We start from the raw sequence: 24,779 nt of genomic DNA on the forward strand, positions 1-24,779 counted from the left end.
GGCCAGTCCATCACAGCATTAACCTTGTAGGGATCCATGCGCACTCCCTCGGACGAGATGAACCTCAGAAAAGGAACCAACTGTGCATGGGAAAACTTATTCCTCTTCCTTGACAAAAAGTCCCTCACTTATGCGAACCAAATGATAGGCAGTACGTAAATCCAATTTTGTGAAAATGGATGCTCCCTGCAGCCTCTTGAAAGCAGTGATGCTGTTCAGCCCTCGGTAGTCAATGCATGATCGCAGCAAACCATCCTTATTTTCTACAAAAAAAGAATCCTGCCCCTGCTGGAGAAGAGAGTGGATGAGCCCAGAATCAGAAATATATTTCTCCATGGCCTCCGTTTCTGGAGCTGAAAGAGAGTATAACTTTCCCTTAGGCGGAGACGTACCTGGCTTTAGATCTATAGCACAGTCATAGGGACGATGTGGAGGAAGAGAAGCAGTCCAGGACTAACTGAACACTTCCTTCAGGTCAAGGTACTCCTCAGGCACATTAGACAAGCTCACCGACTCATCCTGCGCCACACAACAACACACAGATGTAATGACTGAGACAAATCAGACACAATTATTTGTTAGTTCACCAATAGTTTTAAGCTCACTCTGGGATTTGACTGTCCCCATCCCCCGGGAAGTTTTCAGTTACAAGTTTATTGCGCTGAGGAATGTGGTTGCCGCATGGAGAGCAGAGAAGAGACACAGAAAATCTGCATCTTCCCTGCATTTTCCACACAGAACACAGACTCTATGGCATTAATGTATAGACAGACTGTGCTATAAATTAATCCTTCTCAGGAAATGGTATCCATTATTACTGTTGTTGTATTGTACTCATTGTATTTACATGTTTGATGATTGTTAAATGTTATGACCTGCACGGTAACTTCAATTATGCCATGTTTGGTGTCTATGCATTCGTGTCGAGCAGATTTAGATGTTTGTGTATGCGGTATGTCCATACCTGCACAACACATAAGTGTTATAAGGATCTTTAATAGTACTTCTTCAAAGCTCAACCAGTTTAATCTTGCTCGTTCATAAAAGCCCCACCAAGGGGAGGTGTGTGTCACCTGGAAATACAACGACCTCATTGGCCCCCATCATTCCTAAGAGGTTGGCTTTGACCAGAGGTTAAAAACGATTGAACAGGGCCACTCCTCTTTTTCTCCTTGCTTCTGAACGACCGAATCGATCTCCTTGCGGCCGGCCTAGGCCAGGCCTGCAAGGCCTGTAGGCCTCGGCCTACAAACAAGCCATGTGCTCCTCATCCAACATGGAAAAGACTGGCAATAACTTCAGACTGAATCACCCAAGATCTCTCCTCAGATGGCAGAGCCGATGCTCCTCAGCCTAAGGGCATCTTGCAAGTATCGTACATTTTAACACTAAACAGCGAGTTAGTATTAATTTGTAAGACTTACCTTGCTATTGCTGAAGAAACTGATGATTCCTTTCCAGATTGCCTTTGACATTTTCATGTAGCTCTAGTAACAGCATCTCTTCCGGTTCAACTCTATCATTACTCATTCTGACTTGCGTGTGTGTGTGTGTGTGTGTGTGTGTGTGTGTGTGTGTGTGTGTGTGTGTGTGTGACCCTTTATGTATGTTATGTTATGTGTTTGTTAGTTTAGTTATGTGTTTGTGAGTTAGTTAATAAAGATTGTGCACAATACATGTTTGGTTCTGACTCCGTCTGCTAATGAATTGCCTCTTAAGTGATAGATCCGGACTACGTGCTCTGAGTAGTACAGTACAATAAGAAATATTATTTTTCCATAACTTGGAAATTGACATTTCTTAGAATTAATAAACAATCAACACTGAGCGTTCACTGGACGAACAGGTTAACTGATTGTAATGTTAATTTTAATGTAGCTACGTCCAGTTAATCTGATTAACGGATTTGCATATTCATAATTAATCATAATTAATAATCATAATGAGTTATGAATAATTATTAATATTTCCCCTTTGAGTTAATTTTCGCTACACAGATGAACAAGCAGACACAAGACAAGAAGCATGACAATAGTTGCACTATGGTGTTAAGACCCCAGTCTATGCGTGGACAATGACGAACAAGCCAGGGGTGACCAAGAATGATAGGAGCCATAGGAGAGTCAGTGAGCAGGAACGATAACTCCTCAGAGTGACTTCCAGAAGTAATGATGGTTATCAGGCCGGTGGTGTGTGTGATAACAGGAAGGTTCTGTCCATTAAGAGCATTTACTGTAATTTCATGTTTGAGAGGAAGTATGTGTGAAGGTGTGAAGCCAAATTACAATCTATAAAATAACCTTCCGCTCCAGAGTCCACAAGTGCGTGACAAGAATGAAAATGGGAATCCCATTGCAGTCTAACTGGGAGGAGAGTGGTTGAAGAGGATTTTTCCAGTTAGCAGTTAGCTGTGATGTGTCCAGCAGCACCACAACAGAGACACAGTCCTTTTAATCTCCTCCGATCCTTCATTTCCCATGTTTGCCGAGCTCTGCTCACCTCCATGGGTTCTTGATCTAATGCAGGGCTGACCGTATTACAGACACTGGAAGCAGAAAACTCAGGAACTTCAGGAACAAAAGTTTGTAAAGCTTGTTGGTCCTGTCATTGCAAATGAGCATCTGACTGAAGAGTAATTCCCTGGGTAATTGCAGGGTGAAGATTTCCTTTTGAATATGGTCAGCCAACCCATGCAGGAACATGTCCCACAGTGCCTCCTCATTCCATCTGCACTCGGCCGCCAGGGTACAAAACTCAATATATTAATCTGACACGGGTCCTTGACGTAGATCCACCAGCATGCAAGCCGCCTCGAGACCCACGACCCACCTCATTTCATCCAAAAGCACTTGGAACGAGGAACAGCAGGGATGTTGATTCTCCCACACCGCCGTTCCCCTCACAGCCTCAGCCACATGTCCCGATAATAACGTCATCACCAGAGCCACTTTAGACTGTTCAGTAGAAAACGTCAAACGCTGTAGAGAGAAGAACAATGAGCACTTAGTTAAAAATGCTCAACAGAGATTGGGCTCATCTGAATATTGTACAGGAGGTGGTAGACGGGGTTTGCTCTGATGGCTTGTGGCTAATTGGCAGTGGGGGTGGTGCAGTGGACAACCTCGTTGTTTTGGTCTTCAGGTGTTGATGTTGGGCATTGAGACTTGAAGGCTTGCACCGTGCGACCTGTAGCAACCATTTGTTCCTCTTGACAATCCATGTGAGCACTGTTGCTTGACAGGAAATCCTGTAAATCAGAAGCATTCACTGAATCAATCACAGGAAATGATGAGGAGTTAATTGCGAATGCAGAAAAACAATTTATTAGAACAAACTTTCAGCAGAGCAGAGAAAGCAACAGTCAGAATGTCGTGGGTGCAGATGGCAACAGTCTCTTGGCAGTGCAGGGACTGCAATGGGCAACCAGTCCTCAGAGTAATATCCAACAGGAAGAAAATCCAAACAAGCTTGAAGCAGGTAAATCAAATGGGGACGAAAAACACGACAGGAGAGACAAAAACACGACAGGAGAGACAAAAACACGGCCAGGAAACATATATTTATAAAGCGTTTGACTCTTTAGAATACCAGTTTTTGCTTAAATCTCTTAGCATTTTTGGTTTTGATGTACTTTTATCAACTGAGAATGCTTTATAATGACACAGGTTTGGTTGGTTTCAAACTACTAAACACTTTAATTGTGATAGAGGAGTGCGCCAAGGTTGCCCTGTTTCCCCATTTCTTTTCCTTCTAGCTGTTGAATTGTTATCAATTGATATTTTACAAAATCCTAGATTAAAGGGTATCTCTGTATAAATAAATTAAAATATCTCAACTAACTGATGATACTACTGTATTTCTTCAAGAAATAATTCACCCAAAAATTACAAGGAAATTGTAAGAAAAATATCCATATTTAAAACGTACTAATTACAAATTAATAACTTCTGGCAGATGACCATACACATACTGCGCAAGTTGGCTTGCGCCAAACGAGAAACCCCCTGACGTGATGTATGACGTAGGAGTATTGTAAGCTTAGATGCCTCTCACAGTTCAAACAAATAGAGCTGTGCAACAAACTCAAGCTCCTCTTCTCTTTAAAATTTCTCATTTTAGACTTCTAATTTGTGACCAGCATTTTGATTTGCTAAAAAAAAAAACATCAAACAGCACTGCATTGAACAAAATGAAAAACAAACAAAACGTCTCAGGTTACGTATGTAACCATGGTAAAAAACATCAAACAGCACTACATTGAACAAAATGAAAAACAAACAAAACGTCTCAGGTTACGTATGTAACCATGGTTCCCTGAGAACAGGGAACGAGACTCTGCGTTTGACAGAACGCATTGGGGAACCGTCACGTGACCCAGGTGTCGAAAGCACTATCCAACAACTCCAATTCCTATTGGCCGGCGACAGCCTATGACGTCATACGGCGCGACCCGGAAGTATAAAGGGAGCGCCTGGAGAGACAGTCTCTATCTTATCGTCTTGAGGGACTGTTCTGAAGGCAGGCAACCTGAAGCATGGCAAAGGAACGCAGAGTCTCGTTCCCTGTTCTCAGGGAACCATGGTTACTTACGTAACCTGAGACGTTCCCTTTCGAAAGGAAACTCCACTCTGCGTTTGACAGAACGCATTGGGGAACGATATACCCACGCCACCATGCTGGAGGGGAGTGCCTGCCAAAAATATGGCTGAGGCAAAGGCCTCAAAGCAGTTCTCAAACTGCCCAGCAACTCCCCCTCGGGTCACACCAGGCTGTCAGTGACAGCATTCCCTTTGGCCAACAGCCCAAGCTGAGCTTCCCAAAGGCTTCTACCTTTCTCTTTTAACAAATAGAGCCTAGAGAAAACGCTAAGGCGTCTAGAACCCAATTTTCTCGTAAGAAAAGTGGTTCCTTTAAGGGAATGTGGCCAAGGAACCAAAGGGAACCTCGGCCAGTCACTCACGAGGGGAGCAGGGTCACCCTCATTGCCACCAGGGAGGCCGACCTGGTCTTCTCAGGGAACAGACTCAGTTCAGGCCAACCCTGTCTGAATACAGAGCCTCTAAAACGCATTCTTCGGGAAGATAGTAGGTAAGAGTGACTGCAGAAAGGCAGAAACCAGCTCAGACCCACGCATAGAGACGGGCATCCTGGAGAGCAGAACTCAGCTGAGTGCTATGAACCCTCATATCGAGGGGAGATAATCCACTCAACTTAGGATCTACCCAGTGCTTAATTAACGCACTGAGGATGCTGTGCGCTGAAAACCCTGAAAGGGGAGCACAAACCAGCCTGGGGCTGACCCTTAAGACGGGGCCTGATCAAGGCCGAACCATCATAATCAGCTTAGGGAGCTAAGCACTATTATAAACCCCAAGGGGAAGCACAGAGCTCACCTAACAGGTAGACTATGCCAAGAGCACATACTCATGGAGGCCCGAGAGGGGCTACAACATGACAACAGTTCTATATACATAAAGACAGAAGTAAACTTCAGAAAGAGGCCTGTTTCTGGTAAAGCCATTCTGAACATCTGTCTAAGCCGGCGGCAGACAGACAACTTCCATGGCAGCAATAGAAAGCTGCACAGTGCTCTTATGATAATCCACCCAACACAATCCGACGAGCAATGTACTCAGTAAAAGCACCTTTTACTCTTTAAGCAAGAGGAGTACAGCGTACGCCAACACGTATTAAGGAAGGCCTGGAAGGCCTATAACCTCAACAGACACGTGGCATCAGCTCGTGGCAGTGTTTAGGTCCCAAGCCTGGTAAACAGCCCGCAAAAGAGGGGGTTGAATCTACCACTTGGGCCCCTGGCCAACAAAAGTGTATAGAAATAGTTCTCAGAGAGAAATACACCTAAACAAACACTAGTGTATCCAAAAAAGGCGGCCCGCAGGCTAGCATCCTTCAGGACACACAGCGTAAGTCTCGTGGCTGTTTCGAGGAGCACAAAGATCCAACCTAAGCGCTAGGTGGCTCTTAGCTCAACTAGAATCATCGACTCAGAGGCAACAATAGGTTAAACCAAACCTCAGTAAGGTTTCACTACTGACATCTCATCCAGAGCCGCACAGAAAAAAACCTAAGTTCTTGTGACTAAGGGGAACCAATACAACCAACATGGTCTAAGGGAGGCTAATTAAGCCTACTACCTCAAACAAACATGCTGCAGGGCCTGAAGCAGTGTAATAACAAAACATTCCAACAGGCAATGTACCCTAAACATGTGACTAAAGGGAACCAAACAAAGCCAACGTGGTCTAAGGGAGGCTATAAGGCCTACTAACTCAAACAAACACATGGCAGGGCCTGTGGTAGTGTACATATGTGAGCAAACCATGATCAGTTAATCAGCATTGTAGAAAACAACTGTTAACTAGAAGGAGGCAAAATATCATAAAGCCTACAATCCGAGTTATATGCAATATAACCGCTAACAAGATCACCAGCATACGTAAGCTCACATATATATATATATATGTAGGGCAAAAATCTAGAACTCAAAGTAACATAAAACTTTGAAATACATGCTATTTAAAAAGGAAAAACATTCCCATACAGATCCTCAAATCTGTTCTAAGCCTAGAAGACGAAAGGCTAAAAACTAGCATCGTCCAATCAAACTTGATAAATACTGATATCAAGTGGCTCAGAGGAATTCATTTCCCTTAGCATGAAAGTTCTAGGAAGTGGGGCCTAGCAAAAACCTGCATAATTTATCTACGCAAAGATAAGGGCCTACCACCTGAGAGACAGCATCAGGGAGTCAAAACAGTCTACGACCTAGCTGTTAATCTCACAATTGCGCCTACATAAGCAAGGGGATAATGGCATACGGCCTAACAACTCCCTCGGGAGGAGGCCAGAACTAGGAACTATACAACCTAATCAGGGATCGTAAATATAAGGTTATGTAAATAACACACCAAACCTAGCTAAGCTACGGGCCTTCTTACAAGGCCACAAGCCTAGTGAAGCCCGGGCTTCACCTCCAAATCTCATGGATAAGAGAAAGAAAGTGAAGCTCACAAGCAAACAATGTCAGGCGGCCGATTAAGGCCGACCTAAACATCTACATATTAGCTGAAGTGACAAGTGCTATCAACTTCAGTTTGCCAAAAAACCCCTAATTTTCCTGACTACATGCTCAGAAAACTATACAGGAAATAAGGTCTTATTTCAAATGAATAAAATATAGACCCTCCTGCAGCTCAAAAACCAAAAACTCCTAATGCTCCTTTTTACATAAAAGGATGGAATCTAAGGTTCTTTAAGCTTAAAGATCCTCTTACTATCAAAAAGAAACAGCGGGCTGATAGAAACAATGACTATGGGCCCAGCCATCAGTCTGACCATAAGAAGCATCTGAGCATGACATATGTATATATATACATATACATATACACAGGAGGCGGAAGAAGAAGAGGAGAGGGTAGCTATAAATCGCCCTATATAGCTGGGAGATCGATCACAAACGCAACAGTGTTTACAATCGATCACCCGTCTCACTCGCTCTTCCTCCCCCTCCCGTCTGTCTGGGTTCAGATACAAATCTGAATGGCTAGGGGTTTTTCCATTCCTCACCGATCTCAAAAGCGGAGATCAGAACGGAATGGAAAGTATGGAAGCTGCCGTATTAATGGACAGAAAGGAACCGCTCGCCGAACCGTCTGCGCACGGCCCCTTTCTTAACGCGCCTTCCCGGCAGCCGCAGCCCGCCGAGAAGCGCGTCCCAAACACACAGCAGCTCGCATACACCCGCCAGAGGAGCGCTCGCCGCCGGACGCGATGACGTCAAACACGAACGTCATCGTCATCCGGGTGCTCTCGCCAGCCCCAGGGAAGTTGAGAGAATAAAACTTCCTCAAACTTCCCAACGAACTCATCTGCGAGCCCTATGATTGCAGCCACCGTTAAGCCTTAGCACAAACAGGGGCCAGAACCACCAGGCAGAGATGCAGACAGCTCTTCCCTCGGGAAGAATACCAAACGAGAACAGAGTAAACAACAGACAGACACACAGCATTCCCCTCAAGCACTGTGTATGCGTGCTCCTCTCCAGACAGAAAACACTCAGAAAAATATGTATATCAAGTGTCAAACCCTGGGACACGGATAAACACACTGTTCATGAACGTTTGTAAGGTATATATAGAAAACCCTACCGGAGTCTTTTGGTATAGATGCAATCAGACAGAACAGGACCGAAAGACTCCCTTTATACTTCCGGGTCGCGCCGTATGACGTCATAGGCTGTCGCCGGCCAATAGGAATTGGAGTTGTTGGATAGTGCTTTCGACACCTGGGTCACGTGACGGTTCCCCAATGCGTTCTGTCAAACGCAGAGTGGAGTTCCCTTTCGAAAGGGAACAACATCTTTGTTTTCTCAACATCTTTGAGAAATTTGTTTTTGTGAATAAAACATTTACAATACAACAAACATACGGCTTCTCGATTGTTTTTTCTGCGATTATATATTGCAATATGAAAAAAAAAAAAACAGATGACTTAAATAGCTGTATTTGGAAAGAATGAATCATTCTAGGTGTGATTTTGTAGGGGAGTGAATCTGCATAGAAAATAATAAACAAATTACAAGCATAGATAAATACAATAGAACAATGATACAAATGAAACAGTGCTTTATGTTTTTCAGGTAAGTCTAACATTATTCAAGTACAGAAATTGAATAATCAAATGTAAAATAACACTGCATAGTCTTCACTGTATTAAATACAATTAATCTTTGTTAAAGCTACAAAAGTGATTTTCTCTTTGTATTTTGTTGTTTGATTAACATTAATGACACAGACAGCAGCAGGAATATTAGGCTACTGTCACTTTAAGACTGAATGCACGGATCCAATATAATGATACGCATCCTTTTTCTTTCTCAACTGTTTGGTCATAAAGCCATAAGCAACTATGTTTACGAGGATACTTGTCGAGGCATTTTGACATAATTTTGCATGTGTCCGTTCAAGCAGAGAGATGTGGAAGAGAACGGAGTACAAAATGACTTTTGTGGTTTTAAAATCACTTGAATGTTTAAACTGAAAGGACCTAAAACACGAATGATAAATGATAAACTTTCGCTCTATGATGGTTAAATTTTGCAATTAATCTGAGAATTACATGCGTTTGGTGCCCGTGGTGCCTGGTCCATACGGATCAGCATATATCGTGCAGCCCTATCTCAGGACCAAAAAATTTTTGCCCAATCATTGCATTTAGTCCAGTAATTTAGGCATGGCTTTGGAGACGATTTGAAGGGAGGGTGGGATCTTATGCTTTCAAAGCTAGCTTGCTATTGTTAGTGTAACGATGTAGCGGTTATTAATCAATTTATGGGTGGAATATGAATATAATAATTCATAAGGTTTTATGAATCATTATGCACATACCGACCCAAGGGGGAATTAAACATATATTGTGAATCAATTACAACGAATTATAATTGATTACATATGTGATTAGTTCAGGTTCAATAATTATTTAGAGAAACTACCAGCTCGTCCAGCAAACCGCTGCTTCTCATAGAATATTATGAACGTTATTCTCTGGTCATGAGATAACTTGCTATTATAGCATCAAAGCATAAAACGATCGAAAATGTTAAAGTGACTTGGTCTTCAGTTGAAAGAACAAACAGAACAATCGAGCGTGAATAACGTTTTAATATATTCAAACTACGAATACAGAGGTTATACGTCTAAATATATATACAAGAATATACACACATATGTACAAGAGTGGAAGTAGAGAAGGAAAGAGAGAAGGCAAGTAGCAAACTTACAAAACAGTCCTTGAGGCCAGCGCGGAAATCAGTTTCATCATCTAAGATTGAGAAACGGCAGTATACTTGCATTGGTTGTGCGTGTCGAATTTCAGTTTAGCGCTGGTGCAGTTCGTTGGCTTCTTCCGTTCCGCGGGAAGGTTTGAACTGAGGACTTGAGAGTGAGTTTCACTGGAAGATGGCGGTCCCGAGGATGAGCGCGATGGCAGCGCGTGGTCACCGGAGACGTCCGGGAAAGACGTGCACGAGGTGCTCGTGAGACAATCGGGAGAACCCCCACGTGAATGATTCAGGGCCGTCGGGAGCACACCCAGGAGAATCCTGGTGTTCCTTTTTATGACAGATAGGCTGACACACCTCCTTGAGGTGGAATGGCCAATGACATTGATGCAAAGTTGGCGGGCAAGCTCTTTCTTTGTTTGGTCTCCTAGATGAATTTGCATACTTTACGACTATCAGATCGGATTTCAAGATGGAGTGCTTTCTTCACAATATCATTAAACACATAGAAAAATGCATTTGTCAGCTATGTGACATCTCTCAGTGAATAGCTCGAGTCCGGAGCTTTAAAACGAGATCAAACTCGATAGATCAGAAAGGCATATACAAGAAGTTATGGTTTACAGACAAAATTCCCTTATTACAACTAACACTAGCACAAATACACTCATTTAAACACTAGAAAACATGCATACGCTTCAAAATACAGGATGGGTATATGTTGGCATAGTTGTATTTTACATATACAGTCAAAAATGTATGTTTGTGTGTTTCTGTATGTGTCTGTGTGTGTGTTTTTGTGTGTGCCTGTGTGTGTGGGTGTTGGAATGTGGATCTGGTCAGTCTCTGGGGGGGGTGCTCCTTTTGAAGTCACCAAAGTGAGGAAGTTGGAGTTTTCTGTTTACCCTCACGGGTCCACAAAGGTGTCAAGTGGGCTCATCTTTGGCAGACTGTTCGGAGCCGAGATGGTTTTACAACCCAGTTCAGCATGCTAAAAGCGTTCTGAACATTCCAAAGTTTATTGATTATCCTGATACGTGTGCATATGCTACATTAGCCTCTCTGAAATTGCCTACTCTACCTTTAAGATAAGTCTCAGACATGAAATGTTCTGCTTGCACACTATACTTCTATAGGTATAAAAAACATTATGGTTGAGACTTTATGATATAGAATTTATGATATAGAATTCTCATACTATATAATGTAATGTTTTGGCAGTACCGCCCATCTGTAATTGTATAAAAAACCTTATGTTGAGACTCAAATTTGAGAATTTTTGTTACTTTTTTCTTGCAGTTAAATAAGTTTATGTCGCAGTTGTTTATATGTAAATTCTGACTTTTTTCTCGCAATTGTGTTTATATCTCACAATTCTGACTTTTTTTCTTGCAGTTGTTTATATCTTGCAATTTTGACTTTTTTCTCGCAGTCATTTATATTTCGCAATTTTGACTTTTCTTGTATTTGAGTTTATATCTCACAATTCTGACTTTTTTCTCGCAGTTGTGTATATATTTCGCAATTCTCACTTTTCTCGCAGTTCAGTTTATATCTCGCAATTCTGACTTTTTTCTCTCAGTTGAGCTTATATCTCACAATTCTGACTGGATATCTCACAATTCCAAGTGCATAACTCACAATTCTGATTTAAAAAAAAAACCTTTTTGTTTTTTTCAACATTTACATTTTTTAAATGGACTGACCTGTTTGACATAGTGTTTTTTGTCACGGTTCATGGGTTCACTGACTCATTCTCACTCTCTGTCTGCGTGTGAGTTTGTGTCTGTTATTTTGGTGCTGTCAGTTCGTCTATTAGCGTTGTCATAGTGACTAACTGCGCTGATCAGTCACAGGTGCGGCTCATTATCTGTCCCTATATGTAGTTGTGTGTTTGCTGTGTTCCTTGTCAGATCATTCTGGTGTTCATGTTGGTCTCCATTGTTCCCAGCAGTTCCCTTGTTGTCTCCAGTTTCCTGTGAGTTGATTCCTGTTTGAGTGTGGCTTTCTTGCCCATCTGTTTTCTCTGGATATATCATCTGCTTGTGGATTCCAGCCCGTTGCAGTCTCCTTGCCACCAAAGCCTGAACTACATGTTGCACGTTCTGACCATCTTGCCTAGATATTTCTATTCTACTGTGGTATTAATAAACTGTATTTGCACTCGTTACTGGATCTTGTGTTATTGCCCGTGACAGTTTTTATGATATAGAATTCTCATACTATATAATGTAATGTTTTGGCAGTACCGCCCATCTGTAATTCATATGCTGATTTTTAGAAATTAGAAGGAAACCTATATACACAGAATGTTCAGTATTCCACTCATATGTGTACTGTACATACAACTCAATCACAGCCTGAACTGGTCACATGAACAGGAATAAATGCCAGTAATTATGGCTCACACTTGACCCCAGAGAGATGATTTAACACTTCCGAGCAAGCAAGTTTCCTGTTTGTATTTAAATACAGGATATGACAAATAACACGCTGTTACACTCAGGCAACCCCTCGGGAAAAGAAGATCCTCTTGCTTCTTTTGCAGTAGCCGACACAAACCTGTAGTTCCTGGATGACAGTCTATTTCCAGATATTATAACGTGAAGTGTGTTATCCTCAGGGAATGCCAGAGAAAATCTGTGTGGTTTACTGGTTATACACATAAAACGAAATGAGGAACAGATGAGCTGTCATTGGCTTCATCGGTTTTAAAGTTTAGTCAAACTGAGAGCGAAAGCAGGGGCCGGTTTCGTAAACATTACCGCTAATTTAAGACTGTGTCTTAACTAGTCTGACCAACAAGCAATTAATTAGGGCTAATCAGTCTCACTTTTTGGATTCAAACTAGACCAATCTACCTTTTTATGTAACTGATTTAAAAAGTTATGACCAGTCTCGAAGAAAAAAAATTGATGACTAACAGTCCTAAGCAGTTTATGCAACCGGCCACTGGTCTGAATAGCAGCTGAGAGGCTGCCCCAACACATTTTTTTTTTGCTTCACCCAATTATTTGATGTAACTATTGTGTTTTAATGATATTTTCAAGACCTATGCATATATGGATTCTGAGATTGTCTGCATGTGTTCCAGAGTTAACGGTGAGGACGTCAGATTGATGTTGTGGGACACAGCTAGACAGGAGGAGTTTGATGCCATCACCAAGGCCTATTACAGAGGTGCGAACGCTGGAATGTTTCTCTTCAGGTGTAGGCTTGTGTTTTGCTGTAAGATGAGAGGCATTGACGTGTGATCGGTCCTGCAGGGGCGCAGGCCTGTGTGCTGGTGTTCTCCACCACCGTCAGAGACTCGTTTGAGGCCATCAGCAGCTGGAGGGAGAAGGTGGAGATGGAGGTGGGTGACATTCCCACCGTCCTGGTGCAGAACAAAATCGATCTGCTGGATGACACAGTTATCAAGAAGTAAGAATCAGAGTTCAGTAATGCACTTTAATGCGTTCCTTCTAGGGATTGATGTGAAAAACCTTTGTGTTGTTGCTTCAGTGAAGAGGCTGAAGGTCTTGCTAAGACGCTGAAGTTGAGATTCTATCGGACATCGGTGAAGGAAGATCTCAACGTCAATGAAGGTGAGAGATACAGCGTTTCAGTTTGAAAAACTGATTGTGCTTTACTGTAAAGTAACACATTAATGCTTTTATTGAGCAAGGATGCATTAAATTGATCAAAAGTGACAAAAGTGAAAACGTCTCAGGTTACGCATGTAACCATGGTTCCCTGAGATCAGGGAACGAGACTCTGCACTTGGAATTGCGCTATGGGGAACGTCCCTCGTGACCTGTGTTCGAAATGCCAAGAATCACACAACTCCAATCCTATTGGCCGGCTACAGCCTATGAAGTCAAACGGCGTGAACCCTGATGTATAAAGGGAGCGCCTGGGGAAGCAGTCAAACACCTTCTCGTCTTTGACGGACTGTTCCGCAGGCACCCCGAAGCATGGCAGGAAAGCGCAGTTGTGTGATTCTTGGCATTTCGAACACGTTTAAGTGGTCACTTAAAGGGAATGTGGCCAGGGAACCAGAGGAAACCCGGCCAGTCACTAGGGGGATAAATTCACCCCTGACGCCACCAAGGAGGCCGTACCAAATTAGGGAAAACCAAACATAGTCTGGGACAACCTTGTCTGACATACAGAATCTCCAATGCGCAAACTCCAAAGAGGAGAGCAGGTAAGAGCAACTGCAAAAAGGCAGTAAGCAACTCAAAACCCACACGCAGAGATGGGCATCCTGGAGAGCGGAACTCTGCTGAGCGCTATAAACCCTCGTATTGAGGGGAGTAAGACCACTCATCCTAGGATCTACTCAGCTTCTGATAAAGTGCTGAGGAGGCTGTGCGCTAGAAAAACCCTGGTACAGGGGAGCACAAACCAGCCTGGGGCCAGTCCGAACGGAAGGCTTCATAGAAGTCTACAACCAATGACCAGCTTAGGGAGCTAAGCACAATTACGCAGTCAACCCAGAGGGAAGTACGAAGCTCAACCTAACAGACAGACCGTACTGTAGGCACATAACCATGGAGGCCGAACAAAAGGGGCCTACAACATAGTTACAAGTTCTATAGAGAACTAATCATCACAACATGAACCCAATCATACCAGGTGGTATTCAGGATGGCCAAAAGGCCAAAGAACTGAAACAAAGCATGCTGAGCACATGACTAACCAAGTGATTAGGTAGCTGTGAGTGCCCACAAGACAGCCCATCCAACACAATCCAACGAGCAGTGTACTCGGTAAAAGCACCCTTTTACTCTTTAAGGTAGAGGAGTACAACGTACGCCAACACGCACTAAGGAAGGCCCCATGGGCCTATAACCTCAGCAGACATGTAGCATAAGCTCGTGGCGGTGCTTTCGAGGTTCAGGCTAGACAGACTGACTACCACGGAGATCATTAGCCAGCCCGAGCCCCTGCCAGCCAGCGACATAAGACCCTTTACTGTAAATAAAAACTGAAAGGGAAGATCCAGCATGCTTACAAGGAGGCCCTCAAGCCTACCCATCGCACGCGGTGTCAGCTAGCGGCCACTAAAGTTCTAGGAGCAAAAATAGAACCAAGTAACAGACAGGGTAGCTATTTAGCTCGACTAGAGCTAAAGGAAACCAAGCTCAAGGCAGCAAATGAATAAAACCAGACCAAAAACTGGTTTTAGTACAAAGCTCACCTTGAGAGGCAAGACACTTCAGAAATGTACTCAGTAAAAGCACCTTTTACTCTCAAAGCAAGAGGAGTACAAAGCCAAACTCCCACGTCACACAAAGGAGGCCTGTGAAGGCCTACAACCCGTATACATACGGCGTCAGCTAGTGGCATCGAGACCCATCCATGGTGGTGAGTCGCATAGAAACCCACACGAAGCTGTGCCAATATGCAGACAGAAAGGAGGCCCTGACGGGGGCCTACAACTTCTATGAACACATGGCAACAACCAGTGGTAGCTTCATGACTAGGGCCAGCCCGCAGACAAGGTACTTGAAAACCCTCGAATAAAGAAGTACACACTACACCACAGAACTTAACGAAAGGCCCAAAATAAAGCCTATTCGAACAGAGGTGGGCACGGCTGAAGATGGCGAGAGTCAAAGACATAACTCAACCATGGAATGAGTCCAGAAATGACCAACCCGGCTGGGTCAACACAGAAGCTACAGAGGAGGCCTGGCAAGGCCTACTACTTTTAGCGCCATGTGGCGCCAGCCCGTGGTCATAACAGGGCCCAAGCTCAAGGGGGCAGGTCTAGATCCTACACGATAAGTGGGGAACTAACTTACCAAACCTTAGCTCAAGCTGCACATTCCAACAGGCAATGTACCTCAGTACATAGAAATGCTATCACAAACTGAGAAGGCCGCACAGGCCTATTACCTCAGACAACGTGAGCAAAAGCCTGAGGCAGTGCTACAAATACATGAGCCAACTCATGATCATAACCAACAGCGCCTAAACACAAGCTGTGATAGAAAGGAGGCTACCAAGCGGGGCCAGCCGTCTAGCAGCAAACGCCAGGCAGCTGCTGATGTCACAAGCGATTTTGAGTAAGCTCACATATGTATGTAGGGCTAAGCTAGAACTCAAAGCAAACATGAATGCTTTGTAATACATGCCATTCAGACAGGATAAATGTTTCACAGAGCAGATTTACACTGAAATCCGCAATGAACCCTAGAGAACGAAAGAACCCCTTTTATGTGAGTAAAATCGTATCTCAAAATTGAATACATTTCAAGGGGCTCATTGTGAACATTATCGGCAAGAAAAGGATCTAAAGTGGGGCCTAGCAACAATGCATGACTTATCTTCTAAAAGATAAGGGCCTACCACCTGAGAACTACAGCATCAGGAAGGCTAAAAACATAGCCTAAATCCAGCTGTTAAAATTAGCTATAGCACCTACATAGCAATATGATAGGGGTTTACAAAAGGGGGATACGGTCAACAACTCCCTCAGGAGGAGGCCAGAACTAGGAAATCACAAAAGAAAAAATAGTGATAATAGTGTTTGAAAAAACACTAGCACCTAGCCTAGCCGCTAGCTATAGTCTGAAGAGACCCTGCTGCACTATGGGCTCATCTAATCAATAGCGAGGAAAAGACGAGCACCAGACAACAGCGCCAAAGCGACCAAAAGACCGAACAAGTACACATAACTGAAACAAAGAGTGACAACTCTAACAAACACCAAAGTCAAAGAGCAAGCCACTCTAACACAGGAGGCTAAAAATAAAACAGCGATAAACAGTAGCTATGAATACAACTAGCCAACCCAGCGTTTCAGTTATTCAGCCCAAATTAACCCCTTCTAAGACAAACTATATACTCGGGAAACTATACAGGAAAAAGACAAGGTCTACATTTTCCCTTTTTCTATGGAGGATAAAAAGAGACCTCGCTTACCTCCTGTGGCTCGTGGGACGAAGACACCTTCCTTTTCCGTAACCGTTAGTAGAGAAGGAAAATCCAAAGTCCTTTAAGCCTAAAAGTACTTTCACTATCAAACCAGACAGTAGGCCATCAGAAAAATATTCATCATAGGCCCTGACCATCGGCCTGACTGCAAAAGCCCGAGCATACAGAATGTTATCAATGCTGCCGGGAGGCGGAAGAAGAAAACAAGCGAGGGCGAGATGTTTTCAGCCCCCGCGAGGAGAGATTGTTCATCTGCGCTGCTGGCGCCTATGCTCGATCACCTCTCTCAAGTCCTGTTTCTTCTTCTTCGCATCCCGCCGCTTCTGCGCCTTACTCCGGGGAGGAGGAGGCGCACGAGCAGCAACGCTGGCTCTCTGGGCCTCTCTCTGAGCCTCAGCTCGAGACGGCCCGGAGCCCCCCGGCTGTCTGGGCCCAGATCCGGATCTGAGCGGGATACAGGATCTGAATGCAGCAGAGCGCAACAGGTGGCCCTCAGAGCGAGATCCGCGGTCCGGCGCAACTTGGCAACCGCCTCAGCGGACAGACCCTGTCCCTGATAAAGATCCTTGAGCAGATCAGCCTGGTACGCTTGTAAAATTGCCATAGAATGCAAAGCAGCACCAGCCTGACCCTCAGCGGCGTAAGCCCTGCCATTCAGGCGTGACATCACCTTCAGCGCCCTGGATGGCAGGGCCAGAGCTTTCAACAATGGTGCCCTGTAGCGAGATAGTTCGCAAACGTCTCATATATATAGGAGGCATCGACGTATATCCATACTGGCTCAATCCCTCAACATCAGCAAAGCTGGCTCGCTGATGTCGATAAATTCCTGGAGTTATGGGGTTATGATCTGAAAGGAAGCGTTCGTTTAATCTATGCGAACAGGTTCCTTCCTAACACTCTCCCAAGGCAGCTGTAACCTGCCCGCAGCGCGCTCCATAACCTCCAATAACTCCGAATACACCGGCAGGGTGGCCTGAGAGAGGCTGTGGGCTCACCCACCGCCTCCTCCTCAGCCATCTCCTGCTCTCTGGGGCTTTCAGCCAACAGAGCACTCGCTCCTGGATCCGATGACGTCAGAGACACAACGTCATCGTCATTCAGGAGCGTGTCCTCATCAGACGCCTCGGCTTGAGAGACGTTTACACCCCTCTCAAATTCCTCAGCGAGCTCCACCTGAGAGCCCCATGATTTCAGCCGCCGCTCTGCCTCAGCGCGAGCGGGGCCAGAACCACCAGGCAACGGAGAAGAGGGCCAGACGAGAACGGAGCGTCCTCATGGGAAGACGCTCACAGTTAACACAGACAGCACCCTCAAGCACTGTCCGTGCGTGCTCCTCGCCCAGACACATAACGCACAGGTTGTGTGTGTCCTCAGGTGTAAGAAACCTAGGACAAGGATCAGCACACTTCCTGAAATGTTTCTCAGACATGATAGAAATGCTCTTACCGGAGTAGTGAGACAGGCACGAACAAAACAATCCCGAAAAGACGAGAGGATGTTTGACTGCTTCCCCAGGCGCTCCCTTTATACGTCACGGTTCGTGCCGTTTGACGTCATAGGCTGTCGCCGGCCAATAGGATTGGAGTTGTGTGATTCTTGGCATTTCGAACACGGGTCACGAGGGATGTTCCCCATAGCGCAATTCCAAGCGCAGAGTTGAGTTCCCTTTCAAAAGGGAACTCTCGGGCACTCTACGCATAAAGTTTGGAGGAGAACTTTTGAGCTTGTCCACTTTCGACCACTACCAGTGGAAGTCGAAGGCCCTTTTTACACCTGGTATGAAGATGTGCTTTTGTCGATCATATCACAAGTAGACAAGGGAGACACATTCCTGTATACACCTGGTGTTTTAATGTGTCTCTTTTTTCCACTTACAAACACTTCTGTTCTGCTTTCTTCAATGAGAGGGTCTATGGGCGGGTAAATGTGTATGTATATACAGTCCCCTCCAAAAGTATTGGAACAGTGAGGACTATTCCTTTATTTTTTCTGTAGACTGAAAACATTTGGGTTTGACATCAAACAATTTATATGAGACAAAAGATCAACATTTCAGCTTTTATTTCCAGGTATTTACATCTGGATCTGATACACAACTTAGAAGATATAACCTTTTGTTTGAACCCACCCATTTCTCATGTGACCAAAAGTATTGGAACATGTGACTGACAGGTGTGTTTTGTTGCCCTGGTGTGTCCTATTACATTGATTATTCAAACAATAAATAGCACTAAATGTCTGCACTCAGTTTCAGATTTGGGTTTTGCCTGTGCAGACTGCATTTATAGTTAGACGTGTAACCAACATGAAAACCAGAGAGCTGTCTATGGGTGAAAAACAAGCAATTGTGAAGCTGAGAGAAGATGGAAAATCAATCAGAGCCATTGCACAAACATTGACCATAGCAAGTACAACCATTTGGAATGTCCTGAAGAAGAAAGAAACCACTGGTGTACTAAGTAACAGACCTCGAATGGGTAGACCAAGAAAAACATCAGCTGTTGACGACAGAAACATTGTGAGAGCTGTAAAGAAAGACCCTAAAACAACTGTTAGTGACATCAGCAACAACCTCAAGAGGGCAGGAGTGAAGGTATCACAGTCTACTGTCCGCAGAAGACTTCATGAACAAAAGTACAGAGGCTACACCAGAAGATGCAAACCTCTCATTAGCAAGAAGAATAAGAAGGCCAGGCTTTGCCAAAAACTACAGAGACAAGCCTCAAACATTCTGGGGCAAAGTTTTATGGACTGATGAGACAAAGATTAACCTCTACCAAAGTGATGGAAAGGCTAAAGTTTGGAGAGAAAAAAAGGATCTGCTCATGACCCCAAACATACAAGCTCATCTGTGAAACACGGTGGAGGTAATGTCATGGCTTGGGCTTGCATGGCTTCTTCTGGGACGGGCTCATTGATCTTCATTGATGATGTAACACATGATGGCAGCAGCAAAATGAACTCTGAAGTGTACAGAAACATTTTGTCTGCCAATTTACAGAAAAATGCAACCAAACTGATTGGGAGATCCTTCATCATGCAGCAAGATAATGACCCAAAACACAGTGCCAAAGCAACAAAGGAGTTCATCAGGGGCAAAAAGTGGAAGGTTTTAGACTGGCCAAGTCAATCTCCAGACTTAAACCCTATAGAGCATGCATTTTACCTGCTAAAAAAGAGACTGAGGGAGTAACCCCCCAAAACAAACAACAACTGAAAGAGGCTGCAGTGGAAGCCTGGAAAAGCATTACAAAAGAAGAATGCAAAAGTTTGGTGATGTCAATGGGTCATAGGCTTGATGCAGTTATTGCAAGCAAAGGATTTTCAACTAAATATTAAGTCTTATTCACTTTAATCTATTTTAAGTTAATCTGTTCCAATACTTTTGGTCACATGAGAAATGGGTGGGTTCAAACAAAAGGTTATATCTTCTAAGTTGTGTATCAGATCCAGATGTAAATACCTGGAAATAAAAGCTGAAATGTTGATCTTTTGTCTCATATAAATTGTTTGATGTCAAACCCAAATGTTTTCAGTCTACAGAAAAAATAAAGGAATAGTCCTCACTGTTCCAATACTTTTGGAGGGACTGTATATATATATATATATATATATATATATGTATATATATATATATATATATATATATATATATATATATATATATATATATGTATATATATATATATATATATATGTATATTTCCCTTCAGATCTTTTGATCTAATGGACCTTGATCTAATGGACAATAGGGCCCAAGACAGTGAAAAAACATACGGAAAGCATCAGCTTTAATTTCTGCTCTAACAGATGCAAGACCATGCCGAAGGCTGTGAGTGTGTGTTATAAATCAGAAATGATGAGAGAACATTGTGCTTGATACATTTATCATCTTCAAACAAAACTTGGGTCTTCAGCCAACAAAGTTTAAATCCCATCTGGGTAGAGCCCTTCCCATAATGTTACACATTATTGTCAGTAGGTGGAGACTAGACGGTCTTTAGTGGCTGTTCAGACACATTCAACCACATGAGCGTTTACACTACAAAAGCAAACCGGTCTAATGTGTTTTCGACTACCTCTGGAAGTGGTTGAAAGTGGACAAGCTCAAAATGCTTTACACCTCGTTTACACCTGTATTTAGCGTCATCCACTTGTGATCCAATTGACCAAAACGCACTTTAATACCAGGTGTAAACAGGGCCGAAAGCACATTCAACTGAATTGGTTTTGTAGCGTGAATGCTCATGTGGTTGAACAGCCATAAAAAATCACCTGGGGAGAAATCTGGACAGAAGTAAACAAAGGAGACAGATTTAAACAGCAGGTGTAAACAGGAATGTGTCTCCCTCATCGACTTGTGATCCGATCGACCAAAAAGCACTTTAATACCAGGTGTAAACAAGGCCTGACATCCAGACCACAACTGTATGTGGAAATAATGATCAAGGACGGAGATATTTGTTTAATTTTCTAAGGAGGACTGGACTGGAAGGAAGAATTTAATTAAGATATAGTAAGTTAAAGTGAGACAGCCAACTGCTGTAAAACACCAAAGAAGAAGAAAGGAAATAATCACTACAATGAATATACAGTGCTATGATCAGACCAGTAATGGATTACGGTGCATTGTATATAGCTCAGTAGCAGCAGCCACTTAAAAAAAAAAAAAAAAATGTTGTTCATTCACAGGCTTTAAGAATAAGCCTCATGATCTCATATCCCAGCAAAACAGGTAGAAATGGCAGAAATGCCTCTGTAAGTTAGGAGGTTAAAATTAAAAATTGCACACTTAAGGGACACACAAGAAATCAGTAGATTTGGATGGAATGTAGGAAAAGAAGCCCAGAACATAGAAATAAATAATATAAATATTAGTCCTACGGTGGCATTACCATCCATTCTTCCTTGGTTTTCTCTAAACCAGATATAGATCAGACATTGAAAGTTGAAAACCAAGGACACCACCATATCAAAGGATATACAGTAGTAGTAAAGCAGCATTTAAATCAGGAATATTACAATAGTATTCAAATATTCACTGATGGATCGAAGAACCCAGACTCTGAACATACAGCAGCAGCAGTTTACATTCCTCATTTCAAATACAGTGTTGAAAAGAGAATTACAGATAATATTTCAGTATATACAGAATAAATTATTGGAATTTTAATGGCACTTCAGTGGGTGGAAGAAGTTCATCCTATGCATGTAGTGATTTGTTCAGATTCGTATTCAGCTTTAATGACTTTGAGTAGTGGAAAATCAACATCCAGGCAGGATATCTTGTATGAAATTCTACAATATCTATATATGGAAGGCCGTTTCAGCATAAAAACGTTCCAGCGTTACTCGTCGTAATTATATTTTTACTAGTAACAATTAAATTAAAGAGCTCTATAATTTAATTTGTACTAGTAACAATTACAATTACAGAGCTCTATAATTCAATTTTTACTAGTAACAATTATGATTATAGAGCTCTCTAATTCAATTGTTACTAGTAACAATTCCAATTAGAGAGCTCTACAATTCATTTATTACTAGTCATATGTCTCCATTGACTTCCATTCATTTTTAATTATAGAGCTCTGTAATTCAATTGTTACTAGTAACAACTGGGATTATAGAGCTCTCTAATTGAATTCTTACTAGTAAGGCCGTTTCAGCATTACAAACGTTATAGAGCCAGCGTTACTCTCGTAATTCAATTTTTACTAGTAACAATTACAATTATAGAGCTCTGTAATTCAATTGTTACTAGTAACAATTACAATTATAGAGCTCTCTATAATTGAAATTCTTACTAGTAACAATTACAATTATAGAGCTCTCTAATTGAATTCTTATAGAGCTCTGCAATTATATTCTTACTAGTAACAATTGAATTATAGAGCTCTCTAATTCAATTCTTACTAGTAACAATTCCAATTAGAGAGCTCTTCAATTGATTTATTACTAGTAAGAAATACACATTAAAGCATAGCTGTGTAATTGCAGATTGTTACTAGTAATAATCCAATTACAGAGCTCTACAATTCCACTAGAGAGCTCTCTAATTCCAATTGTTACTAGTAACAATTGAATTAGAATTAGAGAGCTCTCTAATCGTAATTGTTACTAGTAACAATTGAATTACAGAGCTCTCTAATCATAATTGTTACTAGTAACAATTCAATTAGAGAGCTCTGTTAATTCAGTTCTTACTAGTAACAATTCTAATTACAGATCAAATTGTTACTAGTAAGAATAATTGTAGAGCTTCTATTGCAATTCTACTAGTAATAATTAAATTATAGAGCTCTCTAATTCAATTGTTACTAGTAACAATTTGATTATAGAGCTCTATAATTGAATTACAGAGCTCTCTAATTGAATTGTTACCAGTAAGAATTAAGTTACAGAGCTGCCATAATTCAGTTCTTACTAGTAACAATTAGAATTAGAGAGCTCTGTAATTGCAATCTTACTAGTACAAATTGAATTACAGAGCTCTACAATAGCAATTCTTACTAGTAACAATTGCATTACAGAGCTCTGTATTCAGCGACATATCATTATGCTAATCGTGCCCTGCATATTCAACTGGGGTGGCGTAACTTTGTTTTACAATGTGGGTGGGACAATAATGTGTAGGGGGGGGGGGGGGTATCCTGTATTATTATTACAATAATAATAATAATATGATATTAAAATTATAAATGTGTTCAAATATGATAGTTTTCCTACATCTGCTATAATACAATGTCATTAGTCTCAAGAGTATGTTCACATTAAAGTTAATAAATACAACGATCCGCCTTTGACAATTGAATGTCCTGATGGATTAGTGGCAGTTTCTCCCTTTGTATATTGGATGCAAGAGGTTCCCGGTTCTAATCCATGTCACTGGACATGTGTAGGGTTTTTTTTCTCATTAAGCCACCCAAAGATTTTCATCAGTGATTGTATATCAAGAGCAGGGACACGTTTAAATATTTACAGTGTTTAGTTTTTTGCAATAATAGAATGATTTCAACGGATATCGAATAGAGAGTAAACTCCGCAACAGCGATAGAATTTGTGTTAATAATAGGCGTGTGCACGGGAGCGCTGTTTTTGAACCCTGTTGCACGCGCCTTGTCACTGATAACTATGGGAAGCCAAACACACCAAAAGTGGTACGAGGCAGCAGGGTGTTACAAAGCTCGCGCCGCGCTGACATGTCATCTGCGCGGATCAGTGGACCGAGCCGCGCGACCGACTCGTCAGCGCAGCGCGGACGTGTTTTCTAGCGCCACCCAATGGGCAGCGCGGCGCGAGCTAATCTCATCCAATAGACCAGCGCAGCCCGCACCAGTTTCAGAACCGCAGTTTCATGATGTCTACAGTATTTAACAACAATACTTTTAAATAAAGTCATTTTTCTGTTCATATAGGCCTAATATGCATAAGATATCATGATGTACAAAGAGCAAAATTTTAAAACAGCCTATATGCTTAATGTCAATGAACGGATACAAACACAGTCGTGTATAGGCTACTGCGAGAATAGGCTACAACTACGCCGTTTTTATTTTTAAATTATTTTCTCCACGTTTTAAATAGGCTAATACGATGACACAGAGTTTAAAAGATTTTTTTTTTTTTTTTTTTATTAATTCAAACATATATTAATACATGTGTAACATTTGACTGTATATTTGATCGTATTATTTCCTTCATGTTCAAATTGTGAACTACTGACATAATACTTACATTATGTACACAGTAGGCTATTTAATGTCATTTAATGTCAAAATATAAGCCTACATTATTTAATCATTCCAAATCCTTGAACAAGTGAAAACGTGCATGTTAAGCCAATGAGACATCAGATAGGTGTATATGGTGAGTGTATGATATTTCTGTCATGATGTCTGAACGAATTTATATTTATATATTTAATTACTAAGTATTTGTATTACTAAGTGTCTGCTAGGCTATTGAATCATTTACATTTTATCATTAAAGATTTTTTTGCATTTGTCAAAATATGTATCGTGTTAATATTAACTAAATCTTAATAACA

The 24,779-nt window shown here is 42.1% G+C and overlaps 1 protein-coding gene and 1 pseudogene across 1 annotated transcript; both read left to right on the forward strand.

The window, feature by feature from the left end:
* The first annotated feature begins 12,398 nt into the window (after window positions 1–12,398).
* On the forward strand, window positions 12,399–15,859 carry LOC125276389 (ras-related protein Rab-23-like). Its single transcript, XM_048203809.1, has 4 exons — window positions 12,399–12,979; window positions 13,066–13,222; window positions 13,304–13,386; window positions 15,624–15,859. Exons 1-4 carry the CDS (start codon window positions 12,862–12,864, stop codon window positions 15,857–15,859), a joined length of 594 nt encoding a protein of 197 aa, XP_048059766.1. The 5' UTR covers window positions 12,399–12,861.
* Window positions 15,860–19,034: 3,175 nt separating this feature from the next.
* The window catches only part of LOC125276390, a 45,952-nt pseudogene continuing 40,207 nt past the window's right edge, over window positions 19,035–24,779 (forward strand).

The sequence above is a fragment of the Megalobrama amblycephala genome, linkage group LG10 (genome assembly GCF_018812025.1).
Source record: "Megalobrama amblycephala isolate DHTTF-2021 linkage group LG10, ASM1881202v1, whole genome shotgun sequence".
Classification (NCBI taxonomy): Eukaryota; Metazoa; Chordata; class Actinopteri; order Cypriniformes; family Xenocyprididae; genus Megalobrama; species Megalobrama amblycephala.